This window comes from Nilaparvata lugens, chromosome X (assembly GCF_014356525.2).
Source record: "Nilaparvata lugens isolate BPH chromosome X, ASM1435652v1, whole genome shotgun sequence".
NCBI classification, from domain to species: Eukaryota; Metazoa; Arthropoda; class Insecta; order Hemiptera; family Delphacidae; genus Nilaparvata; species Nilaparvata lugens.
The window spans coordinates 83,404,836-83,425,292 of NC_052518.1; the positions used below are offsets into that span (position 1 = coordinate 83,404,836).

Consider the following 20,457-nt stretch of genomic DNA (forward strand, 5'->3'; position numbering starts at 1 on the left):
TTTCTAATATATTGTTTGGATATATTATGAGAGAAGTCCAGAACCAATTTTTTCATGCAAAATTCCCTTGTGCTACATGCTAGATGCATGGTGACCCAGAAATATCGTATTTTTGGTTCATTTTCGAGTTCTCAGCTATTTCCGACAAATCCTGTTATCGGCCAGAAAAATTTGCTCCTGCATTTTTTTAGAATATGGAATTTTGGATAAAATGAGATCATTCGGAGCTTTACAATTTCAATGAGTACTGAGTTACAATTTTTTTCAAATGAGTGAAATTTCAAGAAAAAAATCAGTTTTCATTAATTTTAGTTATGATCAACAAGATCTTCCAATTGTTATTATCTCACGATTGTTACCATTCAAATGACTGTGTAATTCAAAATCCCTCCAGGTGTAATTTTGTGCTCTACAATCTGAGACTAGGTGGAGAGCTCTATCTCATGAAGATTTCGAAGTTCAACTGACAACAATGCTTCTTGCATTTTGAAAAACACCTGTTTTTTAGCTTCAATTATCATCACCAATTTCATCATCATCACATTGAGAATTCGCACAATTATATAAGTCTATAAGATTATGTTCTGTAATGATTACCTCTGATAGATACACTCAATTTAGTGGAGAAGCTTGAGGTGCAATTCCTATAAACCAATATCAGATCAAATTCAATGGGATGAATTGAGTAACAGCTGTGTACATTCAGTGGCAAAATGCAGTCAACTCAAGAGACTTGGCAATGCTGTTCTTCTATCTTTCTTTACTGCCATTATAACGGTTACCTCAAGCATTTTCAGGAATAGAGGCATTTCGAGACGGGCTATAAGCATGATTGTTGGCTTTAAGCTGGAAGCTTGAGATGCAACCCTGGCTACAGCCGTCTTGAGCACATAACCTATAAACTCGTCAGATTCGATAATTCATTAGATATGGATCATAAAAGCAATATACAACATAAAAATTCAATGAGTCATCGATTCTGATGAATTTATAGGTTATGTGCTTTAGCTGTGCCGGCTGTATAGTCCAGTCACTACATACATTGGTGCATGCAATTTATATTGTGGTTCTAATTTTTTAATATATTATTTGGGTACATAAGAGAAGTCCAGAACCAATTTCTTCATGCAAAATTTCCTTGTGCTAGATAGTGGCCCAAAAACCTCATACTTCAGGCTCATTTTCCAGTTTTCAGCTATTTCTGCCAAATCTTGTAGTCGGACAGAAAAATTTGCTCCTGTCTTTTTTCAAATTATAGAATCCTGAATAAAATGAGATCATTTGGAACTCTCTATCTCTAATGAGCACTGAGTTATAATTTTTCAAAAATGAGTGAAATTTAAAGGAAAAATCAATTTTGATGAATTTTAGTTTTTGATCAACAATATCTTCCGATTGTTGCCATTTAGATGTATAATTAAAAATCCCTCTGGGCGTATTTTTGTGCTCTACAATCTGAGATCAGGTAGAGCGCTCCATCTTATAAAGATGTCCAGGTACATCTGACAACAATGCTCCTTGTATTGTGAAAAACACCTAATTTTCAGCTTCAACCATCATCACCAACTACATTGTCCTCACATTGATATTTTGCACAATGACATAAGTTCATGATATTATGATCTATGAGAATCACCCGTTAGATGCACTTCATTTCAGTATTTCCTAGTGGAGAGGCACGCTCAAGGACACCTCAAGGATCAAAATTTCAAACACATAACTTTTGACACAGTGCTCAGATTTCATCGTACTACACTTTATTCTTCTCGTCTCGTCAAGGCAGTCCAAATTCATGCATCATAAGTCAAATTCGGCCGAAAAATGGAAATGTTATGTTGAGTGTACTTAAGCCCATATTTCAATACCCAAAAAAATGGCCAATTTCTATATTCAAAGCTATGTATCTCGGTAACCCCTTATTATGAAAATCATTACTTGATCTTGAAATATACAATAGAATTTTCTCTTTCATCGGCTGGAAACGATCCATGAAAAAGTATGTTCATAAAGTGAGTTTTGATTGTTGAAAAAAATCCGGAAATTGTAAATATTTTTCTCATATTAACGGTTTTGGCAGTTCTATTATAGGGAAAGTTGATTCAAGATGGATTTTAGTCAACTGAGCTCGAAGAGGATGAATTTATCTACAATTTGGAATCAATCGTGAGTTTCTATGATAAATCAGACTTGTTTTAGAAACTCTTAATCAAAAGTAAAATCACGAAAAAAATGTAAAAACTGAAATCACCATTTTTGAAACTCACTGTAACTTTCGAATTGTATTGGAATAGAAAGTATTATTTATTGGAGTGGGTAGAGGGGGACAATTTTCACATTCTCATTGGATTTGGAAATTTTATCAGAAGTATTTCACAAGACATGCAGCTTTGAATATAGAAATTGGCCATTTTTGTATATTGGAATATGGGCTTAAGCACACTCAACAATAAATTTTCCATTTTTCGACCGAATTTGACTTATGATGCATGCATGAATTTGGTCCGCCTTGACGAGCCGAGAAGAATGAAGTGTAGTACGATGAAATCTGAGCACTGTGTCAAAAGTTATGTGTTTGAAAAATTATAACTCAGAACTCATTAGAGATAGAGAGTTCCGAATGATCTCATTTTATTCAGGATTTTATAATCTTAAAAAAGACAAGAGCAAATTTTTCTGTCTGATTTCAAGATTTGGTAGAAATGGCTTAAAACTGGAAAATGAGCCGAAAGTATGAGGTTTTTGGGCCACTATCTAGCACAAGGAAATTTTGCTTGAAGAAATTGGTTCTGGACTTCTCTTATGTACCCAAATAATATTTTAAAAAATCAGAAATACAATATAATACACCCCCTTTTTTATGTCTATATTGACTGGACTAGTAATGATGCGTCTCGAGCTTCCAGCTTAAAGCCAACAAGCCTGCAGCTTATAGCTTTATAAGCGTATTATAATAGCTGCGCGTCTCAAAACAAAAGGAATTGAACCGATTATTCTGATCTACTAGTAGCTGTGTAAAGGGCACGCCACACCAAGCTCGCTACCGCGGCGGTAGCGAAGTTTTAAAAATCGCTAGCCATGTATTCAGGTTGATCGCGCCACACCGAGTTCGCTACCGCGGCGGTAGTACGGCGCACTACCACCTACGACCGCCTGCTAGGCGATTCAACAAAAGTTCGCTGAGAGGTAGTAAGGCGGACAAAGCGAGCTCAGTGTGGCGCGCTCAACCTGAATACATGGCAGGCGATTCGAAGAGGTAGCGCATGCGCACAGAGTGCGCATGCGCTACTAGACTCACTACTCTGAGACTACCGCTAGCGGACGTTTTTCGGTGTGGCGTGCTCAGCCGAGAAAACTACCACCAGCGGTACTACCTCGGCGGTACCACGGAATAAGCAACTTCTTCAATTTCTTTCCTCTGTGGCGGTACTGACGAGCTTGGTGTGGCGAGGCCTTAAGTCCACAGAGAAGAAAGAGAAATTCCTTCTACTTTGTAGTGTCGTGTTTCACGACCTATACACACAGTTTGGCTACACGTTAACTTATGAGTTTTGGAGATGCGATACTATGATTTTTGGCAATGGACGATTCCATTCTCAGACTAGATATTTATACAGCTGCACGACTCTTTGAAGTAAGTGAGATAATTTTTTTAAAAAATACTTTTATAATGCTATGAGTTATTGAGGAAGAAATATCTATGAAAATTACTTTACTTTTCAAATTTTTAAGATGATAATCATTTCTTTCTTCATTTGATACAAAATTTATTGTCGTTTACTCTATTGATTTTATACACAATGTTGCGTTGCTATGGCAACCATTTCAAGCTAATGGTGCACAGACTTTTCAAAAAATTGTCAAACCACCACCACCACCACCATCACAAAATAACCATTAGGATTATGTGAATATTTAAAACTATTTGGATAAATATCAAATATTATACTGATCAACATGCCAACTGAAACTGAATGTGATGCGTCTACGGGTATTTATAGATGCAATGACATAACAGCTTTTAAATTCAGGTAGGTCTACTGTAGGCTAAGTTTATTCATTGATAATTATTTACAAAAAACTGGATTTATTTACAGACAGTCTCTAGAGACAAAAGTATTTTTTTTGGCAATAATTGAATAATTTTCAATCACAATTATTCCAATAATTCTGTATGAATAAGAATAGAAAAGGAACTGTACCCTGTGGTTCATTTCTGTAATGTGTATACGGTAGGTACCTACCGTATAATTATTATTCATGATGGAATAATAACATTTCTACCCATGCCCAGGAATCCCTGAATTATAGATAGTTTGATAAAAATGAAATACATTGAACAGTCATAAATATTCATTTATCAATAAATAATGCAATGATAATATTCAACATCTACTTTTAAGCTGTCGTCATTATATATAAATAACGTTTTCAGAGTTCATGTGAGGACTGTTGAAGCATCCGATCTGGAACAGAATTTTGAAGATGACAAACACGAAGAACAATTGTTTTCTTGGCAGCAGAGAGTATTCAGTCCACAAGAGGTCAGCGTCTACAGTGACCTCAACAATTGCCTGTCACCTCTCCAGAAAAATTATCATAAACAAATAACAGAAACAGATCGTAACTCGAGCAACAGTAAAAACATACTTTTTTCCTATCTTCTACCTGATATATTGGATCTGAAAGTAAGTTTTAATTTATCAATAAAAAATTGCATACCTAGTGAAATTATTCTTTTATATTGTTTACTTGACACTAGCACACAAAACAATCTTAGTGCTAATAACCTATTATCATATTAATTATTTTTTGTTTTTTCAAAAACAAAATGTCCATTTGCAAAACCGTTTGTTGTTTATGCTGTGTGCCATCATTAACGTTTATAATTTGATAGAAAAGTGTGTAATCCATCGCCACTTTTGATTGGCACAATTCACAGCTCATACACTTATTTAATCATATTTAGAGAAAAAATCTCAATGTCCTACACTATACTTAACACTCAAATACTCTTTTGAATAAGATGTACCAAATATTGTCTTATTTGGTATATTCTCTTATATTATAAATCTTATTCTTGTAGAAAAAGGATGAGAAAAATCAAGTCCATTGGTAGCCTACTATTAATAAATGTAATGAATCAATTGAAATTCATAAAAACTTTTGATTAATCTCATAAATAAAATATATTCATCTTATATCTCAAATAAAGTGAATTTGAATACTACAATACCTTTTTAAACTTGTACACAATGCTATAAATTTGTTGTCACATCATTCTTTCAAAGAAAAAATATTTTAAATAGGCATTAGACACACTGTATTAACACTGATAAAATAAGAAACAAAAACGTAAGATACAGTATAAGTAGGTACCGTACATTACTTGAATTGTTAGATATTATTATTTTACAATAGTGTGCTTATTTCAACTAAATTTCAATGTTTTTGCCTTCACCATGACAAAAATGTTATTACTTCTAAAAAGATACATTTTGAAATATGCAAATAATTTATTATTATCATTGTGGTGTTTTTCTGTTAAGCTTGAACGGGATATTCTGTTGCACCAGAAAAAGACAGGCCCATCATCTAACCAGAAGACAAGCACGAAAAGTAATGAAACACCTCGATTGCCAAAATCCTTTAACTCTTTTGTGGCGAATGATAATTTGAATGGCCATTCTTTGGAGAACTCTGATTCAAGATATGGATTAATGTACATAATGGCTGATGTAGGGTATCTTATGTAAGTAACATGTTGCACAGAGTAATATGCATCCTTTTGAAACTGCAAAATCATTGAAAAGTTATTCTTTCAAAATCGAGACATGGAGATTTCTATGGAGAATGCATTTTTGAGTGTTTTTTCGATATAGAAGTTATAATAATCTTTTCTGTCCCAATCAGTTCGATATCATCAGCTTCAATGTCCAAGGGGTTTTCATGGTTTTTATAGAGAAATAAATTTTTACAGAAATAAGTACGATAGTACGATTGTTCCATGATTTATGTATTATGATTATACCTATTCGAGGCTTATTTTATAGCATTACGGTATTTTGGTTTCTAAAGAATTCATAGAAGATGGGTTCAATATGGAAACGAACCTTTTAAATACGAATTAATGGAATTGAAGCCTACTCCGTTCCCTATGTAGAGGCACTTTTTGAATAACTATAATGCTACTGTACTCCCTAAAATTATCAAAATGATATTTATTTACATTAAATCACACACAAACCTCAAATAAATTATTCAGGAAGAAACAATAACTGGGTCATGAGCTCAAAACTGTTATTTTCTCAAATTTTGATAGAAATAGTTCCAAAATGTATTTTCACTTTGAAAAATCTAAGCGGATTTGAATTTTGATGTTTACTTATTGTATTGAAATTCAACAATAGTGAATTAATGGATTTGCAATAGATCTAGATAATTAAAGTAAATTCAAGTGATAAAAATATTAAAATTTTCAATAATTTACAAAACGTGTTCTTATTTGCAGTGAAGGAGAAGCAAACGAAAAAATTATAATTGTTTTGAAATGGGATAGCTTACTCAAAGTGCTGAGCGTATTTCCAGATTTCAATAGCAGTACAAGTGGTCCTGGCTATTCATTGGAAGGGTTTTCAGATGCGTGCAATCAGTATGTTTTTTGGATTGTTCCTGAAGCTTCTCATTTCCAACGTGAAATGGTATGTGACATTTTCCCACACAAACAAAAATGTTGAAAAATTTACTCTATTAAAAACCTAAATGTTGTAGAAATTCTCCATAAGTGAATTGATCAAACTGATGTTGACAGTGGGACAACTATTTTTCATTCATCGACCTTAAAACATAATTTTATCCAAGTTCCAACCTTCAACTGATTATTATGATGCTTTGGCCTGCAGGGTTTTGTAGAAATAAAATGTTTCCAGTAGAAAAGACAACATATTGTATGAAGAATCACATAAATACGTTTCATGATCCAAAAGTTTTATATTTAAACTCAAATAATTGAAAACCCGTAGGTATGTAACCGAGAAAAAGAATGGATGGAAATCATGTTTGATGGATCTATGTTTTCAGGTTTCCACTCTTGGAATCATTCATAACATTATATGCTATACTGTACGGTATGATATGTACCGTACCTTATCTTATATAAATCTTATCTTATATTAATAAAAGAGTTACAGTAACTTATATTGAACAGTAGATAATGGCTTCATGGTAGTCCCGTTGAACTGGATAACGTTTGTTAGCCAATGTTCATTATTATCAATTCTCTCTATTGAAGCAATTTGGAAATGAAGGCATCATCTTCGACAAAAAAAAACACTCATTGTCTCCAATTTAACGTGAATGTGTTTATATTATTTTGGTTGTGTCTAAATTGCATTTATTGTAATAACCTGTATCTTAATTTGGACCATTACACTATTTTAGTTATTTGTAAATTAATAAATACAGAATTATTATTATTAATTCATAATTTTTATAAGTTGATACTGGACCTAATAAAACGGTTGTCACACTTTAAGTTGAAGTGCTTATAATTTATATCTCACCTATCTGATTATATTAATTTACCCGATTAATATTTCAACATGCATTCTGTTTCAGTTGCATGAAAATAAAATATCTGAGCAATATGTGTTTTCGCCGGATGATGTGCTTCTACCACGGCATGGAATGATTAACGTCCATGTTTTTGGAGAGATCAGGGGTGCAAGATACATTGATTTGGAGAACATATTTGTGCGTTATCATTTGGAGCTGCCCAACGGTAACCGTTTCCACATGAATTTTAATTGATTTATTCAATTTGAATATTATGATTGAAATCTACTCAAAAACTACATGTTGAATTACAAAAGTTGAATTACTTTTATCGATGGGAATTATATGGTGCATTTAGGACTGTGAGATAAAGAGATAAAGCTACTAGAATAGATTCTCAAATACAAAATATTATATTTAAAGAATATTCGGTTGTAGTCCAGTCACTATATACATTGGTGCATGCAATTTATACTGTAGTTCTGATTTTCTAATATATAATTTGGGTACATAAGAGAAGTCCAGAACCAATTTCTTCATGCAAAATTTGCTTGTGCTAGATACAGGATGGCCCAAAAGCCTCGTATTTTCGGCTCATTTTTCAGTTTTTAGCCATTTATGCAAAATCTCGTGATCGGACAGAAAAATTTGCTCTTGCCTCTTTTTTAGATTATAAAATTCTGTATAGAATGAGATCATTCCGAACTCTCTATCCCCAATGAGTACTAAATTATAATTTTTCAAAAATGAGTGACATTTGAAGAAAAAATCAATTTTGATGAATTTTAATTTTTTATCAACAATATCTTCTGATTGTTACCATTTAGATGTGTAATTCAAAATCCCTTTGGGCGTGTATTTGTGTTCCACAATCTGAGATCAGGTAGAGCGCTCTATCTCATACAGATATCCAGGTACACCTGACAACAATGCTCCTTGTATTGTGAAAAACACCTAATTTTTAGCTACAACCATCATCACCAACTACATTGTCCTCACATTGATATTTCGCACAATGAAATAAGCTCATGAGATTATGTTCTATGAGAATCACCCGTTAGATGCACTTCATTTCAGTATTTCCTAGTGGAGAGGCGCGCTTAATGACACCTCAAGGATCAAAATTTCAAACACTTATAACTTTTGACACAATGCTCAGATTTCATCGTACTACACTTTATTCTTCTCGGCTCGTCAAGGCGGTCCAAAATCATGCATCAAATGTCAAATTTTGTCGAAAAATGGAAAATTTATTGTTGAGTGTACTTAGGCCAATATTCTTATCCACAAAAATGGCCAATTTCTATGATAGAATGATCTCATTCTATACAGAATTTTATAATCTAAAAAAGAGGCAAGAGCAAATTTTTCTGTCCGATAACGAGATTTGGCAGAAATAGCTGAAAAATGAGCCGAAAATACGAGGCTTTTGGGCCACCCTGTATCTAGCACAAGGAAATTTTGCATGAAGGAATTGGTTCTGGTCTTCTCTTATGTACCCAAATGATATATTGAAAAATCAGAACTACAATATAAATTGCAAGCACACCCCCTTTCTTATGTCTGTATTGTCTAGACTATTGTAGTCTTGATCCAATACATCTTGATGCATTTTCAAATAAGAAATATCCTTATCAACATCTCAAATCTATTTATTACAGTATTGAGCACAGTACTTTATCCAGACTTGAAGGTATTCTATTATAATATATTGAATTCCAGGCTTAAGTTTATACCCATCTTCATCCAGGAATGAGATCAATAAGAAATTTTAACAAAGTGTTTCAAAATTGAAAAATTGATTTGAAATTTCACTTTCACTTTTTTTTTCACGTTCTTTGTAAATAAACAGTTTCTTCAATTTAATTTTTAAACTACAGTTGACCCCCAGTTAACGTTTCAAATTACTGTTTGAATAGGGAGAATCATGGCATTCCAATATGATTTGGTTCAATACCATTCTTTTTGGAAAGCGATTAAACTACCGGTACGAAAAAAATAATATGAAAAATTTTAAAAGCTCTCAAGTGTGTATCCTGTAATATTACATTTTTTCTCACATTGGAATCGAATCTTCAATTCGAGATCTATGGAACTTAATAGTAAATATCAGAATCATCAATAGACGGACAAACTTTTTGACGGAGAATTTATTATCGTAAATGTTTGTTGCATTGTTCCATGGTGTCACCGAGGCAGGGTTAACAAAATTACTAGATAAATGGTTTATTTAAATTGAGATATATATAAAAATTTAAAATAACAATTTCAAAATAAAGTTTTATTGAGAACAGATGTAGAATGTGAATTCTAAACTTGTAAGTTATAATTTTTTGGTGACGTGTCTGTAAAAATCGATACCGAACAAGGCGTTGGCTCTGTGATTTGTAACTTAGGTTTTTTCCTGTTCTTAGCCCTCTCTAGAAAAATGGCTGGCTTTGTGTTGTTGTAAAATTTTGCTCTGAATCATTTTCGTTTATTAATGTTTTAAATTGCGTTTTAAACAGTTTATTGTGTTCTATTTTGTTAATAATTAGCTATTTGTGTTTTCAAGCCAATAGCCACTGTGTTTCAACTGTAAACTAGATAAGTATTTTAGTTCGTAGTAACTCTATTTAATTAGGCTTAAGATATAGTTCTTTGTGTATTTGTATAAATTCATCTGAAGATTATAAGTTCATTTGCTCTGAAAACTGGATTTCTCATTCATAGGCGATAGATCCATTCACAATTTATCAAGAATCTATTTCATTGGAGCCAACAACTATCCTTAGGTTAATAGGTGGAATGCTATTCCAACTGATTTAAGGAAAAATTGGTAGCACGGCAAATGGTACGCCCTGGTGTGGGACTCAAACTACAAAATATATCCCTGGTTGTAAAAAATTATTGGTAGGATAGATATCTTGATGAATTATGAATGGGAGATGCTGCTGAGTGGGAAATCGGTTCAAGAGAGATCAAGTCCTAATGAATATATTATCTGTGCAGACTAGCAAAATGGCATATAATATGAAAAATATTAAAAAAGATGATGACTTAATAGCTGCCTTAACACAACTGTTTGATAAGCAAGAGGCTAAGTTAGACCAAATGTTTAAAAATCAAAATGCTAAGTTTGTTCAACTTGTTAAGTTTGTTTAAATCAATTGTTCTTCCAACGGCGTTATATGGTACTGAAGTGTGGGGGTTGGCTTGTGCTGAGCAGGTGGAGAGAGTTCAACTTGGATTTTTCAAGAGAATGTTGTTTTTGAGTAGACGTACACCGAGCTGGGCACTACGTTTAGAAACAGGAAGGGTTAAACTGGTTAATTTGATTATGTTTAAAACTTTAACGTGGCTGATAAAAATATTAGGCATGCCAGAAAACAGGTACCCCAAAATTTGTTTTAAGAAGCTCATGCTTTTGTCAGACAGTCAGCTCTATCAAAACAGAAATACTCTCAACTGGGTGAATTTGGTGAAACATCATTTAACTCTTGCTTATGTCAATACTGATTGGAATCAGGCGGAGAATTGGTTGACACGGCTTGGTAGGATGAAATGGGATATAGTTAGTAGACATGGTGCAATATTGTTCGAGGCAGACAAACAGGAAGCATTCAACTCCATTTCTTTCCCTTTCTACCAGGCTTTAAATCCCAATTTTGCTCTAGGCGACCAGCTTCAAATAAGATCAGTGTTTAAATGTATAAGATTAGTCACACAATTACGTATGGCATCGAAATCCGGAATTTATCTTTATTTAGAGAACAGGGGTATATACATAGACAGTATGGAGTATTGTCCACTTTGTAACATGCGAGAAGATGAAACACCCACTCATGTCCTGGTACGTTGCCCGATGTATATTGATTTGAGACAACAGTTCTTGGCCAAATATGTAAGAAACATAGTCAATCCTGAAGATAAAACTCTAGTTCTTCTCTCAAATATAACAGCAAATAAAATGAGGGATATTTACAATTACATGATTAACGCTATGAATATTCGAAATTTAATTCTGGAAACTACAGGATAATATTGATGTATAAATAAGTATAAGTTTAGAGTGTATGTACAGCGTAAAGCACATTTTAATAAAATTATAGACTTTGTTGTTGATATTGCTCGATGATTGATTAAGAACTAATAATTATTGTTGGTTATTCTTCTTATGTTTTTGTAAAGTTTCTATTTGTAATGTTAAAGGCCTATTATTCTCATATTATATTATAAACTTTGTACCTATAGTATTGTTATTGTGATCACTATGAATAATTTTGTTGTTTATGGGCTCTAATCAGATAGCAACTCTATTTGTATGTGCATAACATGCTCGTTTACAAATAAAATGATTATTTATTTATTTATTTATTTATTTAAATGCTAAGTTTGATGAGCAAAATGCTAAGTTTAATGCTAGGTTTGATGAGATGAAGCAAGAATTTGCTAGCATTAGACTAGAGAAGGCTAGTATAAACCTTCTATTGAAAAATGCACATGAAACATTGAAAGATAATCATGAAGATGAAAACAAATTGAAGCAGGATGATAGTAGTGTTAAGTTACAAGATCAACTCATTCAAGTTTCTGACAATGTAGGCCTAGTTACTGTTGTTGAAAAAGTCAACCATAGTGAGACAGTAGAATTGAGTAAAGAAGTAGGTAGGGAGTTGTCTTCACTAAAAGTCAACTATCATGAAAGTAATATTGATACATTGAAGGTTAGGAAAACTATAAACAAAGTGAATGATTACATGAGACAGGTTTCTGTGGAGGTTAGGAATAATGTAAACAAAATGAATGTTGCTTTGAGTCAAGTTGATGAGTTCAACTTTCAACTGAGAATTGAAAAGGTGTATGCAATGCATTCTCAAGTGAACATGACTAACTTTTGCAAGCAAAATGGCTTTGTTGAAACAAATGAAACCATGAATAAAATCATGTTCTTGAAGAAAACAAAGCACAAAGTTTCCATTGATGTATTAGTATTCAAAGGTTGTTTCAAGTTGCTTATTTACAAGATGATGACAGTAAATCACATGATGAAAGGGTATTCCCCAACACACAATGATTAGGAATCCTGTGTTATGCCGGGATTCAGAATAGCATAATCGCTACACAGTGTATGGTAAGAGTCCATAATTGTGTCTTTTTTCTTTCCTGTAGCCTATTTTTCTTGGCCCTTAATCTTTTCAAATTTCAATTCTTTCCTGTCTTTGTGTAATGTTCAGTAAATTTCTTCTATGATGCATATCTTAACCAATCTTGTCCATAGTCATTTAAATTTGTATTTTTTCTGAAATAATTTTGGAAGTTAAAATAGTAGCTTATTTTCCTAATCTTTAAATTGTTGATAAAACTTAACTTTTCTAAAATCTATCCATTGTAGTGTAAATAATTGTTTGCTTGTGACATATTTTTTCATCATGTATCACTCATGTGAAGTGTATCAATTCTTTGTATTGTTTTAGGGAATTTATTTACCCAGTTTTCTTTTTCTCTTTTTTGTATTTTTTAGGGAACTTATTTACCCATTATTTAATCTTGATCTTCTTTGTATTATAATCTTGAAATGTTTGTACTTATTATACAGTCTTTAAATTATAAATTATGTTATTATAATAAATAAACTTCAAAATTTGAAAGTATTAATGAATTCTGTAGCCATATATATGTGATGTATTAATGAAAGTTAACTTGAATAATAATGTTTTCATTGAATTTAAAACGTTTTGTTATATTATTAATTGAAATAAGTTTTTGTGATTGATATCTTTTTCAAAATTTTTAAAACTGTTTGTTCTATAAATTTTGATATGATTGATTATCGTTTGAAATGGATGCTGGAGTGTATGTAGAATTTTTAGTGGGGTTTGTTGATTAGAATTTTGCTGGTATGTGATTGTTTTTTGAGATGGAAACCCATTATTGCCTAAAGAAGGAATAACAGAGGTTATGACTTAGAGAGGCAGTAATGAGATAATATTTTTGTGTTGATTAATAATGTTGATTGCCATAGATGCAGATTACTTATGAATATTGTTTGCCTTTGAAGCAAAATATTATTGATGTTTTGAATGGTTTCTTGTTTAATGATTGATAGTAAAGTTTTGTCATGAAATGTAGCTTGTGTTCAGAACATTGAAGAGTCGAAATAAACTATAGTATCCAACAAACGATGATTAACAATATTAAATAATTTGCTTTTTATACAATTTTTGAACAAAATTAAAACTAAATAATTTTGAAACCCTGAATGATAAATCATAAATGTGAAATGAACTTGCTATAAATGAAATGTTATATTAAATGATAATGAAATGCAGATATATTATGAAATGATTGTGAATAGAAGACCAATTGTCTGAAATTATTGAAATATATATTGAAATTAATTTTTGTTGTGATGGTCTGATGTTTTTTACAATTTTGATAATGATACAGGGTGTTATGAAATTCTATTTCTATTTTGAAGAATGGATTAAATTTTGATATTTGAACAGTGAATAGATGAAAATGATTTTTTTTAAATTTATCATTGATATGTCCATATTTCACAATTTATGTATTGCTGACTGTATAATAAGATGTTAACAAATTTCAATTTCATATATATTTAAAAATAATTTTCATGTGTATTAGATTGTATTGATAGCCTAATCAAGTTTTTCTTTTAGTTTATAAGCATTTTAAGATAACAGGTACAGCACAGACATTAACATTGAAATAGTTATCATGTGAATCTCGAAATCAGCAACAAGTGAACGCCATGAAGAGTGTTAAGAACATTTGGGTGATTTTCGAACTAGTGTGACTCATCTACGCTGCGGCCTACACTAATAACTACTCCAAAATGCCAAAATCTACGCCGATGCCTGTGCTGATGCCAATGCCTGCGCCAATGCCAATAACTACGCCAAAATGCCAAAATCTACGCTGATGCCTACACTAATAACTACGCCAATGTCAACGCCAATAACTACGCCAAAATGCCAAAATCTACGCCGATGCCTGTGCTGATGCCAATGCCTGCGCCAATGCCAATAGCTACGCCAAAATCTGTGCCAATGCTGATGCCAAAGCCAATAACTATGCCAATGTCAACACCAATATCTACACCAATAACTACGCCAAAATCTACGCTGATGCCTACACTAATAACTACGCCAATATCAACACTAATAACTACGCCAAAATACCAAAATCTACGCCGATGCCTGTGCTGATGCCAATGCCTGTGCCAATGCCAATAGCTACGCCAAAATCTGCGCCAATGCTGATGCCAAAGCCAATAACTATGCCAATGTCAACACCAATATCAACACCAATAACTACGCCAAAATCAATGCTGATGCCTACACTAATAACTACGCCAATGTCAACGCCAATAACTACGCCAAAATGCCAAAATCTACGCCGATGCCTGTGCCAATGCCAAAATCCGCGCCAATGCTGATGCCAACAACAAAAATCAACGCCGATGCCTGCGCCAATGCCAATATCTGCGCCAATGCTGATACCAATGTCTATGCCTGCGCCAATGCTGATGCCAATGCCAAAATCAATGCCGACACCAAAGCATACGCCAATAACAATGCCAACGCTTATTGCTGACTTTGTATCTCAAACTTCAACACTACTGCATTACCTGGAGGTAATTGCCATCCATGTTCGCATTCACAACTTTGAATTCAGAATAACAGTCACAGTATCATGAAAGAATTGATTCAAAAATCCTCTCCTAAATTATTCCTGTATGCAGAACTCTAAACCTTGAAAGCTGAAAATATCAAAAAACCAAACCTTACCTAAATTAATCCTCACCTAAATTAATCCTGTATGCAGCGTCTATCTCTTTTCCAAAAAACGAATTACATTGTCATTTCAAGCCTGAAATGTACATTGTATAATTACAAATATGATACAAAATTTATGTGACTCTGTATTGAATTTGGAATGCAGCCATCTACTACAAACATGAAGCAATGCTAACTGAGATGTCACCTGTATCGAGTTTGGAATGCAGCCGTCTACTACAAATATGAAGCAATGCTAACTGAGATGTCACCTGTATCGAGTTTGGTATGCAGCCGTCTACTACAAGCATGAGGCAATGCTAACTGAGATGTCACCTGTATCGAGTTTGATATGCATCAGTCAACTACAAGTATCAGCCCAACACTACGTGCATCCAGATCAGCCCTAACGTCACACTTAGCCCTAGAGTCACACTCAGCCCTAGAGTCACACTTAACTGAAAATCATACTGAGTGCCTTAACGGACTGTTTTCCAAAATGTGCATCAATAAAATCAACCGCGTCAATAGTGAAAGAAATGAACATTTTTTGATTTATTGAAATTTTATGTGAAAATTAAATGTAACAATTCATCAATTCAAAAAAAAAAAAAAAATGATAATAATACATTTTTCATTCAACATACTAATTTTTTTTTATGCAATAAAAAATTAAATTTTTCTATCTATTAAATTTATGTGCAATTTCAAAAAACTATTCTTTACATATTAAACTTTCTGTTGAGATATTTTCCTTTAAATTATAAAACTAAATCAAAAGTAATATTGATATTCTATATTTTGAAATATTGTTTGGAAACATATAACAAACACTATTGATGAATTTTTATAATAATTTTCAATATTATTGGATGACATGTAATGTTTTTCTAGAAAAAATTGTTACTGTTCTCGAATTTAAATTTCAACAATTTTCATTAGGGTCAATCTAATTTTTTTTCTTTAAATTTTCAAACAGTAAAATTTTTTATGTCAAGAGGGGGGTATTTGTAATATTACATTTTTTCTCACATTGGAATCGAATCTTCAATTCGAGATCTATGGAACTTTATAGTAAATATCAGAATCATCAATAGACGGACAAACTTTTTGACGGAGAATTTATTATCGTAAATGTTTGTTGCATTGTTCCATGGTGTCACCAAGGCAGGGTTAACAAAATTACTAGATAAATGGTTTATTTAAATCAAGATATATATAAAAATTTAAAATAACAATTTCAAAATAAAGTTTTATTGAGAACAGATGTAGAATGTGAATTCTAAACTTGTAAGTTATAATTTTTTGGTGGCGTGTCTGTAAAAATCGATACCGAACAAGGCGTTGGCTCTGTGATTTGTAACTTAGGTTTTTTCCTGTTCTTAGCCCTCTCTAGAAAAATGGCTGGCTTTGTGTTGTTGTAAAATTTTGCTCTGAATCATTTTCGTTTATTAATGTTTTAAATTGCGTTTTAAACAGTTTATTGTGTTCTATTTTGTTAATAATTAGCTATTTGTGTTTTCAAGCCAATAGCCACTGTGTTTCAACTGTAAACTAGATAAGTATTTTAGTTCGTAGTAACTCTATTTAATTAGGCTTAAGATATAGTTCTTTGTGTATTTGTATAAATTCATCTGAAGATTATAAGTTCATTTGCTCTGAAAACTGGATTTCTCATTCATAGGCGATAGATACATGGATATAGTACAATATATTGCTACCTAGTTATTAGCTGAAATATATTCATACAAACATGATAGATCTCTTGTTACAGGTTGGAGTTATCAATCGCCAGATGATTCTTCAGGTATAACCCAACAAGCTAAGATGCTGGACGGATTTGCAAATTTTAATCATTTATTTGAAATGACACTTACTTACAGTAATGCGTCTTCATCTGATTACAATAAAGATCAGAATCCAGGTAATTAATAATTACATCTTGATTGATAATTAATTAATCAGCTTGTGATATTACCAATTCTCCCTCATAAACTTATTGAATTTCACTGTGGCTTAATAATTTAAATACATTTTCATCTTCCTTCTTCAATCTTAATAGTTAATACCGTACTTTCCAAGAATCAGGTTAACTTCCATATGTTTCATTTTACTCATCCAGTATGAGATACGTTTACTCGTGATGAATCGATTACAAATCAAATCAGTTTTATTTTGCCAGAACAATAATAAAATCAAATTACAAAAGCCATGTAGCAAAAAATTAATATTTTCAATAAACAGTAATATTTTCAATCAAAAAAAACAAAAAATATCATAAAAATTTGTATAAATTTATAAGAATATTGAATTAAATGAAATCTTCACATTTCCCTGGCAAAACAAAGCTTTTATCAGAACTCAATTGTCTTTATTGAAGTAGATTTCAAACATAACTAAATTATTATTCGTATTTTTTCTTGGTAATATATTACGTCACATGGGCTTCAAAAGCCATGTAGCAAAAAAGTAATATTTTCAATAAACAGGAAATTTTAGTGTCATTGAAAATAAAAGCATTTTAAGCAGAAATAACTAAAATATTTCAAATATAATTGAAAAATGTTTTAAAATGCCGTTTTCAGAGTTTTGCCAGGCGTATCCAAAACTTTTCTTCGATGTTGTTGGATTAGATTCGTGGGGAAGAGTTGGCAAGGAGGGCTGTAGTTGGGTCTCTGTTCCTCCTATTTCTGGTCAACATAACTTTCGCTTGCAATGCTGGAGACCAATGCAGAACCTTAGCATGTCGGCAACTAACTCACTCAAAAGATATTTCATTGGAGGAACGCCTCATCTAGCCAATATGTCTTTCAATGGTATACCAGAGAGTTTTCAGGTACAGAAAAATAGGAACCTCATATGATTTATCAGTGTAATTTATAAATCAAATCAAATTTTATTGCCTTACAAAAAATATTCACAAATGAATACAGATTACAAAAAGTAATGTTTTAGAATAAGAAGTATAATTTTTTAACATAATAATATACTAATTCGGCGAAACCAGCAAAACCACAGTTTGAGTTCCGGTGACGAGTACCAAAACAGAAAACGATACTATTACTTTTAAATTTATTTACATTCTATTAAATTTAGTGTCACATGACACTAATGAATTTATCATTATAATTTAGTCAATTATTTACAACTTTGAGAGAGACACCATAGATTACAGCGCAACACTGTTTCCATCCTAATTTATACAACTATAATATAGTATTAGTTTATTACAATTAATAAATAATATTGTTATTAGTTTAAATTAAACCTATTCTAATCTTCCTCTGTATAATATCTATAAAATAAACAATTCAAATTAACCCGTACAGAATAGAAAGTACATGTTTGACGCATCACCACTTCTGAACTATGGAAGTACGTAATCAACTTGAAATTTTGAATTAAGATTCGGAATTTACCGGAGCTGGTTAATTATAGGTACCATATTTTCATTTTTTTTTCAATCAAATTAAAACAAATTGGCTGAGAATTTTCAATTTCAATGAAGATTATCCACTTAGTTTTGACAAAATAATAAATAATTATTCTATTTTCCAACGATCTTTATATTGTTGTCAAGTAAATTTGATAGGGTAATACTTTAAATTTTCAGCATGGAACTATAAATATTCAATATATTAGTGTTTTTCACCCTTAGGGAGTGTGGGTTACTCTACCTGCTCGTTTGATATAAAGTGACACTTAAACTAAAATTTCATAAGACTCTTGAAAAAGCAATCCGATATTATATACTGAGAGTTATAGATCGACAAACTCCGTGAATGGTTTCCTTATAAATTAAAATAAACAGAATCATTTCAGCAAGTAAAGTTTATTTCGGTCTATTTTAGAAACACTGTACCGTATTATATATATGTATTTTTATATTTACATATCATAATGTCAAATAAAACATTCGATTCACTGAAACTACTCCAATTTGTATAAACATAGCCTAGTACCGTATGGTCTTTATTATTAAGTTTTTCTTTAAAACATTTTCCTTTTCAAGGATTCATAAAATATTCACTCCATATTTTTTTATATATTGGAGATAATGTTGGAAAATAACTACTTTCCTTGTAGTATTAATAATTCTTCAACTTATGAATTGATTCAGTTTCATGAGTGCCTTTAGACTAGCACTCTTCCAGGCGTACATGGTTAAGTAATCATCTTAAAAGTGTTATGAACGAAGAACTATAATATATTATTTATGAATGCGCTATTAAATATACATTTCAAATCATTCTTAAGTAAATTTCTTGCCACTTTGGAATTCCAGTTATGTTTCAAATATGGTAGTGGTTGTGGTCTTGAGTTGGAATAATTTTTTTATGAATTATGGATCAAACATTTCTACAATAATATTCCAATGGGAATTTGTTTTCAGGGAGGTAGATTGAGCAAGTTTGGGGTGAAGGAAATAGCCACTGGAGAATTGGACGTCTGCCTGAACATAATTCTTCATTCACAGTCGTCAGATTATTTGAGTGAAGAGTTTTCACAATCGTCATTTCTGGACCACTTTCCTGCACTTAGTCTCCTTCAAAGTGTCAACATTGCTCTAAAAGCATTTTTATGGGCTAGGAAACGTATTCAAACTGCTATAACAATAGAGTAGTGTTTATTTTGAATAAATATTCAATTTTCTGATAAGTGTTTTATTCTTGATTTAATTCTGTACGGATGATTAAGCTACAATCCCCAGCCGACTCAATGGATTATTCGCAGATTTTTTCTGGAGCTCTTTCTTCTCTTATCTAAACAAAAAATTAATACTTAACTAGGCCTAACTTAACTCTTTGAAACAGCCAAATTTATAATGAAATTGTCTTTCATAAGAGAATATCCTGTCATTCCATCAAAGGCATTGTTTATTAACATGAGAGGACGAAGTGTTATTACCGGTAACGATTGTCCTTACATTTGAGAGGTAAAAAAAGTAAAAGTTCTATTTAAGCTCGTTTCAGAATGTTCTTTTATTTGGTTATCATTATTTCCTGGAGTTTACCATAAAGATTGATGATGATGTGGCAACCAAAACTATTTTCTTAATTTTTATAAATATGCTGTTATGACAATTTTAAGTTGTTTTATTCAATACAGTTATGATCATTATTTT

General features: G+C 31.8%; 1 protein-coding gene across 3 annotated transcripts; it reads left to right on the plus strand.

Moving 5' to 3' along the window:
- The first annotated feature begins 3,684 nt into the window (after positions 1-3,684).
- LOC111045225 (Meckel syndrome type 1 protein-like) lies at positions 3,685-19,991 on the plus strand. Of its 3 annotated transcripts, none has more exons than XM_022330579.2 (8): positions 3,685-4,028; positions 4,433-4,685; positions 5,547-5,749; positions 6,509-6,698; positions 7,615-7,777; positions 17,107-17,256; positions 17,918-18,168; positions 19,726-19,985. In XM_022330579.2, the coding sequence occupies exons 1-8, from the start codon at positions 3,955-3,957 to the stop codon at positions 19,954-19,956; spliced, it is 1,515 nt and encodes a 504-aa protein (XP_022186271.1). In that variant the 5' UTR covers positions 3,685-3,954; the 3' UTR covers positions 19,957-19,985. The 3 variants fall into 3 exon arrangements, with proteins under 3 accessions (XP_022186271.1, XP_022186272.1, XP_022186273.1); XM_022330580.2 differs by having other exon boundaries at positions 3,826-4,028; positions 17,966-18,168; positions 19,726-19,991; XM_022330581.2 differs by lacking the exon at positions 17,918-18,168 and having other exon boundaries at positions 3,826-4,028; positions 19,726-19,989.
- Positions 19,992-20,457: the final 466 nt, after the last annotated feature.

Excerpts from the sequence above, each read along its gene's own strand:
- LOC111045225 (XM_022330579.2), top strand. The coding sequence starts at position 3,955 with ATGCCAACTGAAACTGAATGTGATGCGTCTACGGGTATTTATAGATGC. Across the intron at positions 17,257-17,917 it reads CAATAAAGATCAGAATCCAG|AGTTTTGCCAGGCGTATCCA; the intron begins GTAATTAATAAT and ends TGCCGTTTTCAG. Across the intron at positions 18,169-19,725 it reads GTATACCAGAGAGTTTTCAG|GGAGGTAGATTGAGCAAGTT; the intron begins GTACAGAAAAAT and ends ATTTGTTTTCAG.